Source organism: Manduca sexta, chromosome 25, assembly GCF_014839805.1.
Source record: "Manduca sexta isolate Smith_Timp_Sample1 chromosome 25, JHU_Msex_v1.0, whole genome shotgun sequence".
In the NCBI taxonomy this organism is placed as follows: domain Eukaryota; kingdom Metazoa; phylum Arthropoda; class Insecta; order Lepidoptera; family Sphingidae; genus Manduca; species Manduca sexta.
The window spans coordinates 13,166,831-13,188,420 of NC_051139.1; the positions used below are offsets into that span (position 1 = coordinate 13,166,831).

Genomic DNA, 21,590 nt, shown 5'->3' on the forward strand with positions numbered 1-21,590 from the left:
CAGGAAGCCTAATTGTTTATTCTAATCGCAGCAACGAACCAGTCAATAGATGGCGTGTACGAATTGGTTCGACTTTTGCGAACAGCGGTGGCATCGTTCACAACTTCAACCGCTCCAGGGTCTACCCTAACTACAACCCAAGAACTCTTAATAACGACATCGCCATTATGCAGACCGCCACCACAATTGCCTTCAACAACGTCGCACAACCCGCAAAATTGCTGGCCCCAACTACATCGTCCGTGACAATGAAGTTTTATGGGCCGCCGGATGGGGTGCCATCGAGGTAATTTTCTTTGTTGAAATTTGTTTGTATTGTGTTTGCCACAGAATTATGTTTATTTATCCTAAATACTCCTATTATTTCAGTACAAGGTCCTGGATCGGAACAGCTGCGCCACGTCCAGCTCTGGAATGTGAAAATGGTCACGTGCAGGGCTCGCTACGCCACTATGGTGTCATTCTCTCCGACAGCATGATGTGCTCCGGCTGGCTCGACGTCGGCGGTCGCGACCAGTGCCAGGGTGACTCCGGCGGTCCTCTACCACAACGGTGTCGTCGTTGGGTGTGCTCCTGGGGACACAAATGCGCTACGCCCAACTTTCCTGGTATTAACGCCCGTGTCGCACGTTTCTCTAACTGGATCACCAACAACGCTTAAATGTTCTGGTCGAAATGTAATTAAAAATATCGTCTACTACAAAAGGTTTATTTGTAATATTTTTGCGAAAATTTGTTTGGGATATACAATGTGTTCTATTGTGAACTGCGAACACTTATATGTACTTCATTTGATGTGTATTATATTTTTAAATTTACTTCCTACAATATTGGCCTGCACAAACCAAACTAATACAAATCATAATGTTATATTATTAGTAACCTCAATAACATGTGTTATTGAGGGTATGAAATATATTTATTAAAAAACTTTACTAGAATCAGTTCTCGGAGTGTGCGCCCGAACATTGATTGGTTAATATTGAAATATAACTTTAACTTCAGTTGAGCGTCATATAAACAAAGCTGAACAAATCAAATGCTTTAACAGACCCAGAGGACGATATCACTCAGGCTATTCGTTGTAAAAACGAGTTCTTGAAACTCTTGTACTCCATAAGACTGCAGTTCCTACCTGTTATACCCGGTAATTTTATACAATGGGAGAATAATGACGTTAGCGTCGGTCATGTGGCGCTAGGAATCACTACAGTGTTTTAGGGACCTTTGTGGCGAGAAGGGCTTTTCATCCTGGCGAAACCGCGAGCTACAACTAGTATTATAATTAGGAGTGAAACTGGGTGCAACATGAACTTCGATACTTACTTACATAAAGACCTAAATGTTTTTTTCCTGTCGCTTGGTCGGGGAAAAGCGGCATATTCGGATTACGATAGAAGTTTCGGTTATTCTACGAAATCGTTAAAAATAATATATCATTGATATGTTTATCGCTAAAGACTAATAATTAACGATAAGTTACAACTTATCGTTAATTCATAAGTAGTTACAATGATAGTGAAGCAACGATAGCTTAGTTGAGTGTGAAACGGACTGCCGAGGTTGAAAGACTGCAGGTTCAAACTGCTACTTAAGGGCTTGCCAGTCCAACCCTTCTAAAAAGTTATATGTATACCTTGAATGATCGCTTGCCTTAACTGTTAAGGAAAAATCGCGACGAAATCTGCACACCAAAAAGTCCATAACAATTCTGAAGAATGTGATGTCTGTCAACTCGCGCTGCCCCAACGTGGCAAACAAGGGCCTAAAACCATCTCAGTAGTAGTACAGTATTACTGCTTCTTTCATGTTTAGGCTTCAACTAGTACTTGGTCAGTATTTAATTTAATTTTCTCTAATATGCAAACACAGTTACAAAAACTAGTCACTAATTCGAAACGATTGTGTAAATTTCAAAATATTTTACAACACAAAAATAATATTTATGTATTATTTATTTTAGTTTAAGCAGTTAGTTATGAAGGTTAATAAAAAAGATTTTTTTAGTTTTCGTTTTTCAGTTTTTTCCCCAATTTAATTTTTTGGTTAAAAAGTTACTATTTTTTATTAATTTACCCTTAGAATTTAGAGTTTACCCTATCCATTAAAAAAGGCGTTATCAAAATTGGTCTACTCTCTGAAAATGTATGCATGGTCTAAAATAAAAAACGTGTCGAATTGAGAACCTCCTCCGTTTTTCGTCGGTAATGGAAGACGCTCCATAGCACTAAGTCTGACAAAGTTTCATGCAATTTAAGGGAAGTTTAACACAATAAAAATACAACAATCTCCATCAAGCTTCAGTCACCTCAGTATCACAAAAGACTATCAGATAAACTAACACATCGGCTCACCAGAAGCAACATTTGATAGATAATGCCAAACAATGCTACATCCTTATCTTTATGATGATGATTGAATGAATAAATCTACTTGTTTTATATACTGACGGTGACCGTTTTCCATATAAATACTACAGGGATAGATGTAATAGCAACAGTTGCCAAACACCAACCATGCGTCTCTTCCTCGCTTTACTAGCTCTGGGCATCGCAGCCGTAACGGGTAAGTTTATTACAAATAACCGTAACGCTTACCCCGTAATGGGTGTAGTGTGTGTTACCATGGGAAGTAATAAAATAAAAAAATGCAGACATCGATCTGAAATTAACATAATATTATATTTATATACTGATTATTATTAAATTATTAATAAAGTCCAATAATGGACTGCATTGGGCTGATGATGGTGATGATGTTGACACAATGAAACGCAAATACCAAACTGGGTTCTTGCTAGTAATATAAGGCCGGGGAATGGGCCATGATCATAATGGAGAACTACTCATGTTTATTACTTTGCTACTTCTTGAAATTTATTAATTTAATATTGTTAAGTACAAAAAAAAAAAACAATTCTATGAGAATAAAGTTGCTGACACACACACTGAACAAACAGGATGTCTGACCAAATTCATCAACTTACCTACTTTAATAGTCCAAAATCCTAATACTTAAGATTGAGTGTTTGATCCTCAAATACAGGTGAAAGAATCATCTAGGCTTCCTAGGGAGAAGTTTGACTCCTCTATACTGGTTCAGGCAGTTTTCCACCATCTGTTTGCACCGTGTATTGGTGTTTTTCGGTCACATAGCCAGAAAGGACGGACATAATCTCGAACAATTGATGATCGCTGGCGAAGTCGAGGGTAAACGTCTGAGAGGTCGGGTTCCCATCAGATGGTCGGACCAAATCCGCTCCACGCTTGGCACCAAACTTCGTGTTGCGCTCCATAAAGCTAAAGATAGGATAAGGTGGCACAACTTAATCAAAAGAAAGATTACTTCATGTTCAGGAGATCACGACCCTCAGCAATGAGGAATACGATGCGAGGAGGAGGCGTAACGGTACAAACCCGCAAATTCATGAAATCACAACTCACGTGCACTAGAATGAGACGCTTTTTGCCGTCAATTGTTCATTGACCCGATGAGGACAGCAAAGCGGTCACAGTTGGTCACGGGTAACACTCTCCTCGACCAAGCCTTCGTAATTTATTGGCTCACGAGGAGTTGTTTTTTTAATTTCAAGTTGACTCGCTCTTTGCTCCGGCGCAGGAGGTCGAATCAAGGTCGTTGAGACGGTAGTCTAGCAATCTCAACTAACTATCTCAAGTAAATTAACTATCAGCAAAATAACCATAAAAAATAGAACATGACCTAAATACAGTTTTAGGATTTGAATGAAAAAATAGTTCGCCAACATATTTATGAAGCATGTGTAACAATAATTTTTAAATAGTCTCTACAACGCGCGTTTAGTAGCCGATAACACTACGCGCACTTGTCAAACACGATTCATAGACAAGGTGACAAACATATCGTCTGGAATCGTTAAATGATTTAATAAAATAAATAAGTGTATTGGGTTTGATTTTTTTATGTTACAATTTAAATAATATGTTACAGCTGTCCCAGCAAACCCTCAGAGGATCGTGGGTGGTTCTATTACCACTATTGACCAGTATCCGAACATTGTTGCTCTGCTGTTCTCCTGGAATGGAATCAGTTTCTTCCAAGAGTGCGGTGGTACCATTCTCAATAGCCGAAATGTCCTCACTGCCGCTCACTGCATCTAGTAAGTATATAAATTAATTATTCAGTTAAAAAAGAGATTTCGGGTATAAAACAGGAAGCCTAATTGTTTATTTTAATCGCAGCTACGAGACAGTCAATACGTGTCGTGTTCGATCTGGTTCAACTTTTGCGAACAGCGGCGGTGTTGTTCACAACGTAAACAGCTTCCTGATCCACCCTAATTACAACCCAAGAACCCGCGATTACGACATCGCCATTATGCGCACCGCCACCACAATTGCCTTCAACAACGCTGCACAACCCGCCAAAATTGCTGGCCCCAACTACATGGTCGGGGACAACCAAGTCGTCTGGGCCGCCGGATGGGGTGCCATTTGGGTAATGTTGTTGAAGTTTGTTTGTATTTAGAACAACAGCAAATAATCTAAAACTCCAACCAAATATTTTTTTTGCCTCAGAATTATGTTTATTTGTTCTATGTGTTTCTAAATACTTCTATTATTTCAGTACGAAGGCCCTGGATCAGAACAGCTGCGCCACGTCCAGGTCTGGACTGTGAATCAGGCCACGTGCAGGTCTCGCTTCGCCGCTATTGACCGCATCATCACCGACAACATGTTGTGCTCCGGTTGGCTCGACGTCGGTGGTCGCGATCAGTGCTATGGTGATTCCGGCAGTCCTCTCTTCCACAACGGTGTCGTCGTTGGAGTGTGCTCCTGGGGTCACGAATGCGCTTTGCCTCGCTTCCCTGGTGTCAACGTCCGTGTCTCACGCTTTGCTAACTGGATCAGCATCATCATCATCATCATCATCATCAGCCTATATCTTTGTCCACTGCTGGACATAGGCCTCCTCCAATATACGCCATTTTACCCTGTCTTCGGCCTGTCGCATCCAGTTCTTACCAGCGACCTTTCGCAGATCGTCACTCCACCTAGCTGGAGGGCGTCCTACACTACGTTTGCCGAGCCGTGGTCTCCACTCAAGAACTCGTTTACCCCATCGGTTATCGGTTCTTCGACAGATATGCCCTGCCCACTGCCACTTCAGTTTGCTAATCCTGTGTGCTATGTCGATGACATTGGTTCTCTGACGAATGACCTCGTTACGAAGTTTATCCTTCAGAGAAACTCCGAGCATAGCACGTTCCATAGCTCGCTGAGCGACTTTGAGCTGGTGGACCAGCCGTACTGTGAGCGTCCACGTCTCGGCACCGTAGGTCATGACAGGTAGGACGCACTGGTTGAAAACCTTCGTTTTCAGACATTGTGGTAGAAGTGACGAGAAAACCCGACGCAGTTTGCCAAATGCGGCCCAGCCCAGCTGGATTCTCTTTTTAACCTCCCTCTCAAGGCTGTTTCTTAGAAGAAGGTATCATTGCAATTGCTGAGATTTATTTGTACTTAATAATTAGTATTTTTTTCGGGTATATTTTTGATTTAAAATGTTGTTTGCTTTATTTTATGAATGTGTTAAGTAAGTGCTACCGACAGGCCAAAGAAAATGTGTTGGTAATTTAAAACTAATTGTGTCTTATTTTGATTTACATACAAAATTATAAAATCAGTATTCAATAATGAGAACCAAAAAGAAATAAATGTAATTAAACTATTAACTACCTACTTCTACATAACATACATACAAATTGCGTCTATCCTAATGAAGAAGCTGTATAGAAATGAAGAGATCCGCAGAAGATCGAAAGTCACTGACATAGCCCATTGGATTAGCAAGCTAAAGTAGCAGTGGGCAGGGCTTATAGCTCGCAGAACTGATAGCCTATGGGCAAGAAGATTCTGGAGTCCACTCCAGAATCTTCTTAGCCACGTTCGTAGCCTGCAGGCTACGAACTGGCAAGCGCAGCGTCCGTCAACCCACGAGGTGGACAAAACTGAATATGGAACAATAACCATAATTTTACGGGCATTACAAAACAATTTATCAGTATACACGTATTTCGTTTATAATCCCCAACGCGCACACAAAATATATTTATAACTCTTAATCTCATTGGGTTTTACGGGGCTTTATGCCTTAATATTTCTTTCTCTTTCACACTCATAGATAAAATACAGCTAAAATGCTACCACACATAGGTATGCACCTATAGTAGGTTTCTATAGCAATAAGTACTGGAATATAAGCAATGCAGGCTTTTGTCTTCATAGATAATGTATATAATTTATGGTTGCCAAGTCTTAAAACTTACTTCTAGTATAGTGGTTTTTATTCTGCCTTAATTTATTAAAATATCTAATGATTTTAAATAATTGTAATTACATAATTATAATTAATGTATTGTTCTATAAGTTTATGTAAAAAGTTTCAGCGACATTTTCAGAATTAATTTTATTAAATCGACACATGACATAATTGAGGTAAATATCTGCTAATATTTCGTTATATAAAGTTGCTTTAATCAATTGTTTATCTAAACCGTTAAATTGATTCAAAGTCTGCACGGGCCTATAAACATCAGGTTTCTTACCCGTCAGAATCATCAGCGACATAAAATCTTATCTATTTAACTAATATTATAAAAGCGAAAGTTTGTGAAAATGTTTAGATATTTGTTAAAAGAAAACGTAGAAACAGTTGAACGGATTTGAATGAAATTTTGCACACCGGTAGATAGGCTTTTTAGTCCGGTAAATTTCTCTAATGGGTAATTGATGACACTGGTGTCGGGCATGTGGTGCTAGGAATCACTACAGTGTTTTAGGGACCTCTGTGGAGAGAAAGGCTTTTCATGCTGGCGAAACCGCGAGCAATAACTAGTATTATAAACAAATCGACTCACTAAAAATAAAATTGGAGTGGAACATGAACCTCGATACTTACATAGAGATTTAAAACTGTTACTTCCTGCTGCTTGGTCGGGGAAAAGAGCGGCATATCCAGAAAACAAATCCGTATTTTTAACGACAGAAGTTTCGATTATTCTACAAAATGTTTACAAATATATATTTTTGACATTATTATCACACTAATGACTAATAAATTATCGGTTAATAATAAGTATTTACAATGATAGTGAAGCGATGATAGCGTAGTTGGGTATGAAACGGATTGCCAAGGTAGAAAGCCTGCAGGTTCAAATTTAAGGACTCGATAGTCTAACTCTTCTAAAAGTTATATGTGTATACCTTCTGAATGATTGCTTGTCTTAATGGTAAAGGAAAACTACATACCAAAGAAGTTCTCCATAAGATTTTTGAAGGAATGTGAAGTCTGTCAACCCGCAGTAGGCTAGTGTCTACCACGCGTTAGCACGGGAAACAACTCAGCGGCACACTTTTGAGAACCAAAGCTGAAACACCATCGGGATCACTAGCTTTATTGACATCTACAAACTGCAGATCTCGCCGCATATTACACTGCCTTATGCGAACCTCGGGCATAACGAATCCATAATCAGGAAGTGTGGATGGCAGAATGCTGTAGTCATCGAGCCAAGAGTTGGCCGCAAAGAGTTTAGCTAATATCACAGCGGTCGCAAAGACGGTTGGCAGAAATTGAATTGGACGGCCTAGGCAAATTTCGAATATATGCAACTATTCGTCGGCTGCTTTGCCAACCCACGTCTAATCCTAGCTACTGATTATCCACTTTAACTTAGGACTTCTTGCAGGCTTTCATGGTATGGTTGTAGGATGCCTTGAGAGCATTCAGGTTAGGATCCCATGACGCGACCCCCGATACAACCACGATACACGGCCTTCTTTAAACCGACAGCATCCGCGTACTCGCGATTGAAACAGAGGCGTCCTCGGATATTTCCAACGATTTTAGAGGAAGGAATGTAGTATTCCATTCCCAGTCTGATCTCGTGAGCATGCGCAGAAAGATCATTGGCCCCAAAGCAGTGTTGCCGCCAAGTGATTGAAGCGAAATAGTTGCGCAAACCATCCCAATCTGCAGACTAATATTACCTGACTTGCGTCTCACCTTCGTAAACCGCGGAGACGAGGCACGTGGCACCGACGTTCCGACTAAGCAGTGGTCAGAGGTACCCAGTGGGACCTACTAACACACTGTACCCGGACGAATGATTCGTCACAATTTTAAATTTGGCCTTAATTGATTCGTCTCAAATTTCTTCCGATACTTTTCTTCATATTCGAATTCATTGTAAGATTTAGATCCTACCAAACCTAATGCAAAAACATAACTTAAAATGTGACCAGGAAAGAAAAATTGGCAATTTCGTTTACTTGGAAGACATACACTTAATAGTGTAGTAATTTGATTTAAAACCAAACTATTCAAGCGATTTTGAAAAAAACATATGAGACCAATCAAACATCTGGAGGTAATTTTTTCCGAATAAAAAAATAATTCTTAAAAATCGATTAATACATTACCGAGTTATGTGATATATAAAAAAAAACCTATACGTCGAATTGACATCCTCCCCTTTTTTTGAAAGGACAACAATCTCCATCGAGCTTTAGCTACCTCAGTATTAGAACAGGCTAGCAGATAAACTAACAGACCGGCTCACCACAAGCAACATCTGGAAGATAATGCCAAACAAAGGTATAGCTTTATCTTTTTGATAATTCATATAATAAGCGAATAACAAATAAATCTACTGATTTGATTTAATCACTGTGATTGTTATCCTTATAAATACTACAAGGTAAGATGTAACAGTAACAGTTGTCAAACTGCAACCATGCGTCTCTTCCTCGCTTTACTGGCTCTGGGCTTCGCAGCCGTAGCGGGTAAGTTTATTACAAATTAATATGTATAGTTTTTAAATAAAATATAATATTATTATATCCACCTTAACGTAACCATAAAATAAAAAAAAATATATAAAATACTTTATATATCACGTAGGCGAATAAAGTTGCACTTATGATACGGCAAAACAATGTACAATAATAATTATTATTATTTATAAACAACAATATAAATTACTTATATTATAACTATGGACATTTTTTTTGGGATAAAATTTATAATGAATGCAAGGTACAAACCGAAGAAATCAGGTCGGGCTGACAGGTAGAGAGAAATAAAAGGATAACGCGACGCGATCCTCACCGGCGAGGACATGAGCCTTAACCTAGCTAACCTACCAGCCTTTCATTAGCTACTTAAGTGATGACTACTCGAAGAAGAAAGGCAGAAAGTAACTCCGGGCATACTTTTTGTCATCAATTGTTCAGTACATCTTAAATTTTTTTCCAAGTCTTTCTTGTATATGATCGCAATAGTTATGTAAGCTAATACACGCACATCACCGTTAAAATGGGATAAGACGAAATCCAACCGATTAAACCTGGACTGGCAATAGATTAAACATGAAATTATAATATAAATAATATGTTATAGCTGTCCCGGCAAACCCTCAGAGGATCGTGGGTGGTTCTACTACCACTATTCAGCAGTATCCCACCATTGTTGCTCTGCTGTTCTCCAGGAATGGAAACACTTTCTTCCAAGCCTGCGGTGGTATCATTCTTAATAACAGAAATGTCCTCACCGCTGCTCATTGCCCCAGTAAGTATATAAATTGAATCATTGAGGTATAATAGAGATTTCGAGTAGTAAATAGGAAGCCTAATGCTTTATTCTATTCACAGTGGAGACGCAGTGAACAGATGGCGTGTTCGATCTGGTTCGACTTACGCGAACAGCGGCGGTGCCGTCCACAACTTGAACAGAGTCAGAATCCACCCTAATTTTAACAGGAGAACTCTTGATAACGATATCGCTATTATGCGCACCACCAGCAACATTGCCTTCAACAACGCTGCACAACCCGCCAGAATTGCTGGCGCCAACTACAACGTCGGTGACAACCAAGTTGTCTGGGCCGCCGGATGGGGTGCCATCAGGGTAATTTTCTTCGTTGAAATTTGTTTGTATTTAAAACAGCAAATTATCCAAAATACCGACCAAATAACATATTTGCCACAGAATTATGTATATTTGATCTATATGTTTATAAATACTCCTTTTACTTCAGAGCGGTGGTCCTTCATCGGAGCAACTGCGCCACGTTCAGGTTTGGACTGTGAACCAGGCTACGTGTAGGTCTCGCTACGCCAGTATTGGTCGCAGCGTCACTGACAACATGTTGTGCTCCGGCTGGCTCGACGTCGGCGGTCGCGATCAGTGCCAGGGTGACTCCGGTGGTCCTCTCTACCACAACGGTGTCGTAGTTGGAGTGTGCTCCTGGGGAGAAGAATGCGCTTTGGCTCGTTTCCCTGGTGTCAACGCCCGTGTCTCACGCTTCGCTAACTGGATTAGAAACAACTCTTAAATTTTATGTTCGAAGTGCAATAAAAAATATCGTCAACTATAAAAAGGTTTTTTTTTATATTTTACTCTGTTCTGTATACTCTATTATAATTTTGATTTCGTATTCAACATCATCATCAGCTTATATCTTTGTCCCGTCAAGCTTTTGCCAGCGACTTTTCGCAGATCGTCATTCCACCAAGATGGAGATTATGTAGATGGAGAGTGTCCGACACTACGTTTGCCGAGCTGTAGTCTCCATTCAAGAACTTGTTTACCCCATCAGTTGTCGGTTCTTCGACAGATATGACTTGCGCACTGCCACTTCAGCTTACTAATCTTGTGTGATATATCGGTGACTTTGGTTCTCTGACGATTACCCTCGTAACGAAGTTTATCCTTCAGAGAAAATCAGATAATAGCACATTCTATAGCTCGCTGGGCGACTTTGAAGTGGTTGATTAGCCGTACTGTGAGAGTCCACCTCTCGGCACCGTAGGTCATGACAGGTAGGACGCACTGGGTATTGGCATGCACAAATTAAACCAATACAAATCATGTTATCTTATTAGTAGTCATAATAATACGTGTTATTTATACAAAACTTCACTAGACTTGATTCTTGGAGTGTAATGGAATATTTTCCATTAGAACTTAGTTATTTCGGACTCACGTGGATTATTTAAAAACACTGCGCAGGCGCAACGGAGCAAATGTGACAAGTGAAACAGCAAGTTCCAAAGACTGCAATTACCTACATGTACCAATATTTATCAGAAAAAATTAAAATAAATATGTGCTTAGATAAGATATCATTGTAATGGCTGAGAGAATTTATTTTTACTCAATAATCAGTATTTTTCGAATATAAGTATTATTGATTTAGAATTTTGTATGCTTTATTTTATAAATATGTCAAGTACCTACGTGTTACGGAATACCGATAGACCAAAAAAAACTTGGTTATGTAAAACTAATCTTGTATTATTTTGATTTACACACAAAATTAAAAACCGCCATTTTCAATAAACGAACTCAATCGCTTTTTTCGATCTTTCTCGAAAATGAACCAATCAGAAATATTTTTTTTGACATGTATACAAATGAGTTATATGGATTGTTACCATATAACTCATTTGTATACATGCCAATAAAACATAAAGAAAAACATAGAAGAAATCAAATACAATCTAATTAAACGATAAACCTATATCCGTATATATTTTTTTATATTATGACGCCTAAATACGTACAATTAAAACTTGGTGCTACCTATATTTTTTTATTTTGTTGGTGTGAGCATTGCGTTGTCATGACTGAAGTACTTATATATTAATCCACAGACACTTTACGCAGGTACCACGAGAATGTGTTCTATCCGCAGGGTTTAGATAAATGCAAAAAATATTTTTAAAATTATAATGCCTTAATAATCCATGATTAATGTTTCCGGATATTCTTGACTTAAGTTATTTTCATTATATGTTATTTTAGGTTTAACAAGGGTTAAAATCACTATACTTTCGTTTCGAACCTCCGTTACTAATCTGACTAAGATCTTACGTCTGCATCGAAAGACGGCGATTTGACCTTTGCTCGTAACGATATTTGATATATATTATGAAATACTCACCACCTAATAAAAATGTGTATATCCTTAAGAATAATAAAATATTGCACTTTAATAAACAGTCCATTATTCAGTTAGGGAGCATTCTGGAAATTAAATAAAACTTGATGATGTCTGATGTTACAGTGGGAACGTACATTTCTATTGCAACTGAAAACGTTATTGGTTAATAATGATTATCATCCATCTTATTTTACGCAGTAGCTTAACCTTATAAAGGAAAAACATCGTGAATATTATCGACGATTACTCAGGGCTTACGAATATTTATATGTATTTGAGAATCAGGTAATCTTGGTTTGCTATAGTTTTAAAAGGCCACATCCTATTTGATTTTTCTAGGCCACCTATACTTAAAACGCTCAAAATATTTCGTTTCCTATTCGGCAAAAATAAGAACTGTAAAACGAATAGCACAGTTGAAACATGAACACCTGTTGAATTCGAACTTTCATATCAATCCGGCGGTTTAATTAATCCTTTTGTAGCTAATAATATAGTTTTTGAGATATCATGGATGAGCGATATCAGTAGGTAATCATTCGATCGATCAATCTCGTAAGACATCATATTGTAGAGGATAAAGCGAATACTTGACCAATTAATCGTATTTTTTTCTGTATGATTTGAACGTAGATATCCTAAATGTATATAATATGTTTCAGTTCCAAACAGGCTGGTATGATAGTATTGATTGGGAATGAGTAGTAATTTCGTAAGTCACGTCCTACTCCACTTGAGAGTACCGTATAAAAAAATTATATCTCGCAGAACAGCATAAGTCTTGCAAACTATTTTTATTTTAAAATTTAATTATATTCTTTTTAATATTAGTTAAGGGTAACGATAAGTTTCTTTACCCTATTGGCTCTGCTTTAAGCAAATAATTTTATAAATACATAATAATATAATTTCAAGAAAAAGCATTCAGTCCGCAGTATATACATTATATTTTCAGCTGTTCTGGCAAACCGTCACGATCGAAGGTATTTAGCAGTAGTCCACTTTCATTGTGCTACTCTTCTTGTAGAATGAAAAACTATTTTGACAAAACTGTGGTGCTATCATATCTAAAATTAGAAACTTTCTTACTGAAGCCCGCTACTTACATGTTAAAATCCAAAATAATATTGTATTATACTACTTGGTACCTATAAAATTAATAAATAATCTTTGTAAACCAGGCTTTCAAGCTGATAGAGATATATAACACTGTGTATTTGAGTTACCTGTAATTTATTTGTAGAAGTAACACAGTCAGCAGATGGCGTGGTTGGTTCAGGCAAGTAGCGGTGGTGTCGTTCATAAATTGAACTCATGCCACCCAAGCGGCTGATGACTTACATCAGCTAAATTTTTTTAGTGCAGGTTTCTATATGTCTTTTGTTTTTTCGCTTTGCTTTACTAAGACTGCAGTATAAACATTCAGAAGCATATTTCAAATATTATCTTAGATTAGACAAGTCACAAATCCTCGCCAATGAAAACCTAAGATAATTCGCGGGACTATAAAAAGTTTAAAACGTCCAAATCTCAAGATAAATTATATTTGGAAGCTTACACAAGCCTGGGATCCCGTTATATGTTTAATTAAATAAAAACCCAAAAGTCCAGCTGCCAGACCTCCCATCACTACGGGCTGTTTCTGCGTAAATCGTATTGTCAACAACAACTTGTTTTTGTAAAATCTTATATAATTGTAAAATCATGGTAGATATTGTAACATTTAATTTTCGGACGACCAAAATCTCTCTCAGACTCGTGATCATAAAAATATAAGGATTTCGAACGCCATCTAGCTGAGATAGTTGGAACGACTTTGACGATAATGGATTTAGATACCTATAGTGAATTATCTCTAGTTATTATTGAGATAAAAGTTACTTATGAAGCTTAAAGATTAATCTATTTGCGGGCCAAATTCCATCAAAATTTATTCAACGGTTTAATAGGGTAGCAAACACCGCTATCATTGTATTGGGTACTCCTGATATTTTTAGAGCCATAAAGTTCTTCTAATTTTGTTAAAGGCGCATGAACAGATTAATACACTTGGAGCTTGCGAGCCTTTCCTAAACACGTGCATTCTTCAGTTTTAGTCGCATACTTAAATAACCCATTACTAAATAGTTGTAATCAACGTAACTTTTTCACGAATGACGCAGAAATCATTCGGTTCAGTTTGAAGGACCATTTTGTTGGCATTGATCGGTGTCGGGTTCGTGAATTAAAATAGACATAAGAGAATTTATAAAAATAGACTATAATTTACGATGACATTTCAAACGCACAAGCTTTGTTCGATTATGTTTTATTAACGAAATCAAAAGAGAGCAACTCGAAGATATCACTACCAGAGAAAAACAAACGATATTGTCCATATTCTATTCCGTATTTGAATATATAACTTTTTAAATTACTAAAGGTATTTGCATCGCTAGCACTTCGGAACGTTCACAAACATTGCTACCTAACATATACTTTCTCAGGGGATCCAAACCTAGTCAATTACAAATAACCATACATACATATTGGGCTTACGATATACCACAAACTTGTGTAACTCATATAAGTTTGAGGGAAACATTTCGCTTAACACGTGGGAATAAGGCAAATAAGACGTAGGTAGAAATGTATTTCTGCGGATTTGTTTGTAAGTAGCAAAAAGTTACTTTTTATGGGTTTTCTTGCTCGAATAGTCTTATATACGACTTTTGGGAAAAGAAGGTCCAAATTGGGATTTGGTTTAGGTAAATATATGTAGTTTTGATGTTGTTTCATATCTTATTATTTTATTAATATTAAAAATGCAAAGTTTATGAAAGTGTTTGGATGTTTGTTAGAACTATATGTAGACACATCTGAGCGGATTTTGATGAAATTAGAGACTCAAATAGACATTGTCCTGGATTAAAATATGGGTTAATTTTTATCCTGGTAAATGGCGCATATTGGAAATAATGGGATTCTTTCAGATGGTGCAAGCGTTGTACAGGAGGCCATATAAATCGCTACAGTGTGTTTTAGAGACTTCTGTAACGGGAAAGGGTTTTCACGGCTATATCGCAAAACACCTAATTCCTAAACCTAATTGAAAGTCTCTGTCTACCCTTATGGGATGGGAGGCGTGATACTATGTATGTGTGTATGTATCCAAAAAAGAAACGAACGAATTTAATGTTAGATTTAATTTATACTAATAATATGAAAAAATAAGTTTAACTTTTTCTGAGGGCGTTAATCTCTGGAACTACTGAACTGATTCAGAAAATTCTTTCACTAATAGTCAGCTACTTAATTCCTGCATGCTATAATCTACTTTTTATCCCAGAAAGACGATACCACTAAGTATTTAAAAACTCAATAAGTAGCTACTATAGACTTCAGTAATTTGATTTAAAACATTATAGTCATTTACTAATTCTAAATGCGAAACTTTGTAAAAATGTTTAAATATCTGTTGAAAATAAACGTATTAACTATTGAAAATTCCCAATTCCAACCCAGTCCAGCATTGAATTTGGAATACAGGTCAGCCATCGCGGCATCATATAATATAGGCTACATTTTATACCAAAGAAGTCCTTAATGGATTTTGGGTACTTTTGGCTAAAACGGGAACGAAATATTAAATTTATTTCATCAGCATTCTACAACCTGAACATGTCAACCATACTTATGTTGAAACTAAACATCTTCATCATTTATATAGGGGGTACGATGAATTACAAGCCGTCAGATTAATCAATGGTTTTTTTTTATAATAATCATTCTTAATCATCACTATTTCTTTATATATACAGGGTGCTGTTTATTAGATAGATATAAATATCGTGGTGCTAACTTGCATTAGCTGCTATGAAAGGGCTCAAATCCACCACCAGGCTGATATAATTGTGTCGGATAATAAACTCTTCTCAATTGACATTATATTTGTACGCCATTTACCATCTGGTGCAGAAGGTTCACTTTATCGTGCCAGGATAAAAAAAAATGCATCAAATTACAGGATATAATTTATACTCGATATAGTATGTGTGAATCTGCGCCTTTGCCTAACCTTTTGGAGGTACGTACAAGCTTAGGCTTTACTTGTATTATGTTATTTTAATTCATATTATGAGATTGATGTCGGTCTCGAAATTAACAGTACCAAATACAAAAGTCAGAGTCTAATCTATGACACCAAATAAATGGTAATAAAATGCGTGCTATTCACATTAGTTGTTTAATACGATACTGTTCAATAATTACTTGAAACTTGTGAAATAGACCCTCAATAGTAAAGGCTTTAAGATATAATGCCGTATCACGCAACCGCCTTTATGAACAAAAAACACAATTTCTTTAAACTGAAAAATAACAGTTGGTTATATTATAATGCCAATTGCGAGAGAAATATTAATTGATTCCCTTTTAATTGAATTTTCGGCCACGGCGGCCAATCTCAATGGAGATCAGCCAACTACGCAGGAGATATTATAATGTACGAGTGTGCGCACAATAGACAGGTTCCTTCACTCTCATAGTCCGGTGAGACGATGTGACCGGTGAGAGATTTCGCGCAAGACCAATGGTTTCAAGTGCTTTCCTAGGCACGAGGAATAACACCGCCAACTTCTTGACTCCAAGCTACGACTGGTTAATTTTTAAGATGAAAAACCCAGTCACATTTATTTTAACCCAAACCGGGATTCCAACCCAGAACGAGTGAATCGTCCTCGTACCGTGTGCAATTACAACTACGTCACCGAGGTAGTCAAGAGTAAATAGGGAATATAAATAGAAAATATATAATAGGTCCCTGCCAATTCATATGTTGTGTATGAGGCATATCACCTAATAATATTAGCTCTGCGTTATATACTGTCTCACTGCTGGGCACGGGCCTCCTATACTACAGAGAGGGATTAGGCCTCAGTCCACCACGCTGGCCTAGTGCGGATTGGTAGACTTCACACACCCTCGAAATCCTATAGAGAACTTCTTAGTTATGCAGGTTTTTCTCAACATGTTTCCCTTCACCGTTAAAGCTAGCGATAATTCACAAAGAATACTCATACATATCACCTACTGTAATTATATGATAGTTTCTCACATGTTGCACCTTCCTTGGAAGATAGATATATCTACAGCTTAATACATCCTGCCTTAGATTAACTTAATTACTGTACTAAGTGAGGTCGGTGGTTACTAACCAACATATCCTGGGGCCTTATTCTCTATCCCGCACGTTATTTTAACAGTTTGTAACAAGCACGTAACACAACGCAGCATGTTTAGGACTATAGAAATTTGGCTTACAGAATACCATTCCACGCACATTTCTCGAAGATAACATGACACGGCCGCGTTACGCGTTTACACTATCATACAGAATAAGGGCCCTGATAGAACATGTATCCAACACTAGATGCTTCATATCTTGTAAAATGGTTGAAAACTTAAATGATTTAATATACCTTGTACATCTGGAACGATGTACTAAAGTTTCGTGGTTTCATTTGTAGTTTCAATATTTTAGATACATACATACATACATACATAGTATCACGCCTTTGTCCCATAGGAGTAGGCAGAGACTATAGATTGCCACTTTGCACGATCCTGGCATACTTCTCACGCTTCTAATATTTTAGATATAAGTCAATATTACGAACTAATTAGTCTATCTACTTGATTTAATATAACAGCAATCTTCTAAATGCATCGTAGCAATGGTTATTCAGATATTCCCGGAATCTGATCATTGATGGAATTTTGGTGTTTGGTACCAGGCTTTCTTTAATTTGGCTAATCTTTGGCTGGGTGTACCGATTTTGACGAAATTCATATAAATAAAATATTATTGACAGAAAAGTAAGTATTTCCAGTCAGTTATTTCACGTTTATCTACGTAGAGTAGAAACTCAGCTAAAGGATCATAACTCGGACAAACTAACTTATTTGTTTGATAAACTTCCAATGACCACAAATGTATTGAAAAGTGAAGTAGTCTACATTTACACAATATTTTTAGTTAAATTAAAAAAATATTATAAATAAAACGGCCTGTACATAATGGAGGATGTGACGTTTCACGAATAATCTTATTTAATTCATTAATCTGACATAAATCAGTCACATTTTATCTCCAAATTGATAATAATCGTTAATAAGTCTATTCATTGATAACTTAATACATCGAGATTAAATTATAATCAAAAAATAACAAGAAGTATTTTTTATAGAAAATAATTAATTTTAATAACAGATATAATTAATAAATAATTTCTTTTTTTAGTTTAAGTTATTGTTTTTTAATGTTACTTATGTGGTTATGTAAAAAAAAGGAAAAAAAAACTGTTGATAGTTTATTTGCATTAGTTATGTTCTTTATTCCTTTGTTTTAATTTCTAGTTTTCGTTTTCTTGCGTTATGTTTTTGTCATCATGAAGAATTGTTAATGTTTCGCAAATTGTGGATGTTGTGACCTTAAACAAATGTTACATTTAACTATTTTTTTTGGAACTCTGTATTATGTACCTAATATTGTAACAATCTACTGGCTGTCCTATACTAATAATATAATATAATAAACAAGTTATGTTACTCACGGAACCATGAGAATACAAGTTTAAATTGGTGACGAATGCTTTTACCAAACAATGCTAGCGATTTTCGGCACGAAGTACCAATTTACATTATGACTTTAAACAGAAATCAGTCAAACATTGGATACCTGATACAACAATTATGATTGGGAAGGTCAGCTACCCTCAAATAGTAAAAATAAACCACATAACTGTTGAAATTCAAAGTTCAGCAGCACGAGGGAATAACTTTTAAGAAATATATTCAATAATTACATTGGATATAATTTACTTTAAAGGAGATACAACAAGGGATAAATAACGATTTATTCTTCTTTTATCTGCTTTTACCCAACTTCTATGTGAAGTTTCCGCAACACTCTCTCAAGCACCTCGTAGAAATAATTATACTTAATTTGAACATCTAGGAGATCCAATTATCCAATTATTATATTTGTGTTGGAATACCTCACATAAAATGTTGTCTTAGCCATTGGACTCAGGACTTCCTGGTCTACAGCTCTTAAACGCTGCCATTAATTCTATTGTAATACGTATTTTTAACCACGTCTCCTATTGTAATATCTTTAGAAAAATTGCTAGTGATTTCCACGTTGTATAAAGGAATCTTTTTATTTCCAAATATAATATTTTCTCTCGACCTTTACCCTTGGGGACTTCGTTTAAGAGCCTCTTTTGTGAGCTCCGGTTGTGTCAGGTGAATCCGACCCAAAATTTTAAAGGTATTTTATTTATATCAAACGTTCTAAGTATAGAAGCAATTTGTAATAATATACATAATTCTGCTGGGATATTTTATACCTAACAGTAGTGACTTAATGGAGCTTCCTTGATATAGTGACCGTGTATATTGGTTGAGGATCCGAACACTCAGGTATGTTCGGATGTTTATGATGTTTGTATCGTTTTTTAACTTATTGTGAGCATTTATTATCTAGAAATTCATAGTTTGTATTAAAATATACAAATTGAGAGGTGGCGATGATTTCGGTTATTCGGATGCCACTGGCCATACGAAATATAAAAACAAAGTTGCCACTTCTGCTGGTGGTAGGAAATATTTTATATCCGCTTGGATAGCGACCACTGTACATAAGGTGTTATAATCCGCTATAGTAGCCTACGTAAGTGTGTTGCGTTTCGGAATCAGCCTGTTCAAATCTGCTTCCAACAGGCCGACATAATTATGTCGACTGTCGTGAGGTAATCATCTCACAAAAGTCAACATTTTGTTGGACCCCACTCCTATTACCATCAAGTGCAGTGGTGTCACATTACCATACTCGTATAAAAAAAAAACATTCTCAGATAGTTTCGAATCTTTCAAATGAAGACATAATTACAGCGAAACTGAGACTTATAACGTATTCTTTTTCTTTTATAAAAACTCAGCAAAATGACTTTACTGCACCTGATGTTAAGCGAAGTGGAGTTTATAGAAAGTACAGATCGACCAAAGATACAAGCATCTCTGGACGGTCGGCACAGTCATGCCGGCCTGCATAATTGCTTCTTTACGCTTCCTTTGAAGGACTCCAAGTTATAGAAATAAGGGAACACATGTGCCGGCAAACCATTCCACAGCCTGATGGTGCGTATAGATATGAATTACCGAACCTTTTACTACATAATACTTATACATAATGTTATGCTATAAATGAAACTATACCTACTAGGAGGTACACTATCCGTATATTAGATACATACATTGCATTTTTATTGTAATTATTTAGATGTCTCGTGATATTAGTATTTTATAATGCATTTCAGTATTTATCAAACAATCTTGCGAATATAGGGCGGAAGGGAGAAACCGAGGTCGGTCCGACACACGCAATAATCTGCTTACGAAAGCTACCCTCCACGGCCTTGCCAAGAGCTTTTTGCATTACAGGGCTAATTTTGTATCTAATCTATGTCGGCGTAATCTTTGACCCCTAGATAACGAGTAATCATTTAAAGAACGTCAAGCGCAACAGATACAGAGTGGTGCAAATTATTTTATCACATTTTTTTACACACGCTCCATCGTAACAAGATGATTTTTAAAATACGAATGAAATGTAATTGCAAGATATTTTTTTCGTTTTATTAATTAATAAAAATTATTAAAAACACACTATAGAAATAGGAAAAATCGTGACAATGTATAAAAACATATTGGGCATATTCAGAAACTAACAAATTTTGCATTTATAATGGTAGATGAATTTTTTGTAAAAATATATAAATTATTATTTTTATGCTTTTTCAGATACATATCAATTAATGAGATCATTGCTTTACTTTGTATGGGCCCATGGTATTATTAATCTCGTATGGCATTATGATCTGGTAAAAAATCTTCTATAAATCTATGTTGAGTTTTGACAGTCACGTTTCGGCCTCAGAAGTCAGGAGTCAGCTGGTGCAGGTCCGATAAACCACCTTGAAAGCTCCTGGATGGGGCAGTCCTCCACTATGTGCTGGACAGTTTGCTCTTCTGCTTCACAGTCACAGGCTGGCGACCGTGCAATACCCCACTTATATAAATGACAGTTACATCTTGCAACGCCCGTGCGTATGCGGTTAAGAGAAGTCCACAGTTTTCGGCTCTTTGTAAATCCGCTTTGGACAATGCAAGGGTCAGGAATGAAAATATTATTCTAAGGGATATCTGCTAATCGCCACTGAGCCTGCCATTCCTTGCCCATGGTTATATCCTAGAAGGGGTGGGTAGTAATAGGGGGATTTTTAATGGCTACGCATTAAGTTAACTGTTTTTATCCTGTTGAATGAATTACGACGTAGTTTTTATACGAAGTAAACTACGTTTGTAGCATTTTATTAACTAAAACCCCATATTGATTTCCATGTATACTGCAGGACTCTGGGACTTCCAGCACCTCGTGCTGAAATCCTCTTAGTTTTGTCTCGTATACCCACGTGCCAAAATTCCAGTTAATTTTTCTCCGCCGATTACAATTTTAGCTTTTCAATTACTTTTACCGCTAGCCATTACGGCTACTAGTAAA

At 36.7% G+C, this 21,590-nt stretch overlaps 2 protein-coding genes across 4 annotated transcripts in view; one reads left to right on the forward strand and one right to left on the reverse strand.

Moving 5' to 3' along the window:
* The window catches only part of LOC115448648 (solute carrier family 12 member 6), a 601,928-nt gene that overhangs the window by 319,634 nt on the left and 260,704 nt on the right, over positions 1 to 21,590 (reverse strand). The window lies entirely within an intron of this gene.
* Positions 8,671 to 10,420, forward strand: LOC119188539 (trypsin, alkaline A-like). Its single transcript, XM_037442875.1, has 4 exons — positions 8,671 to 8,825; positions 9,442 to 9,613; positions 9,693 to 9,948; positions 10,079 to 10,420. Exons 1-4 carry the CDS (start codon positions 8,777 to 8,779, stop codon positions 10,373 to 10,375), a joined length of 774 nt encoding a protein of 257 aa, XP_037298772.1. The 5' UTR covers positions 8,671 to 8,776; the 3' UTR covers positions 10,376 to 10,420.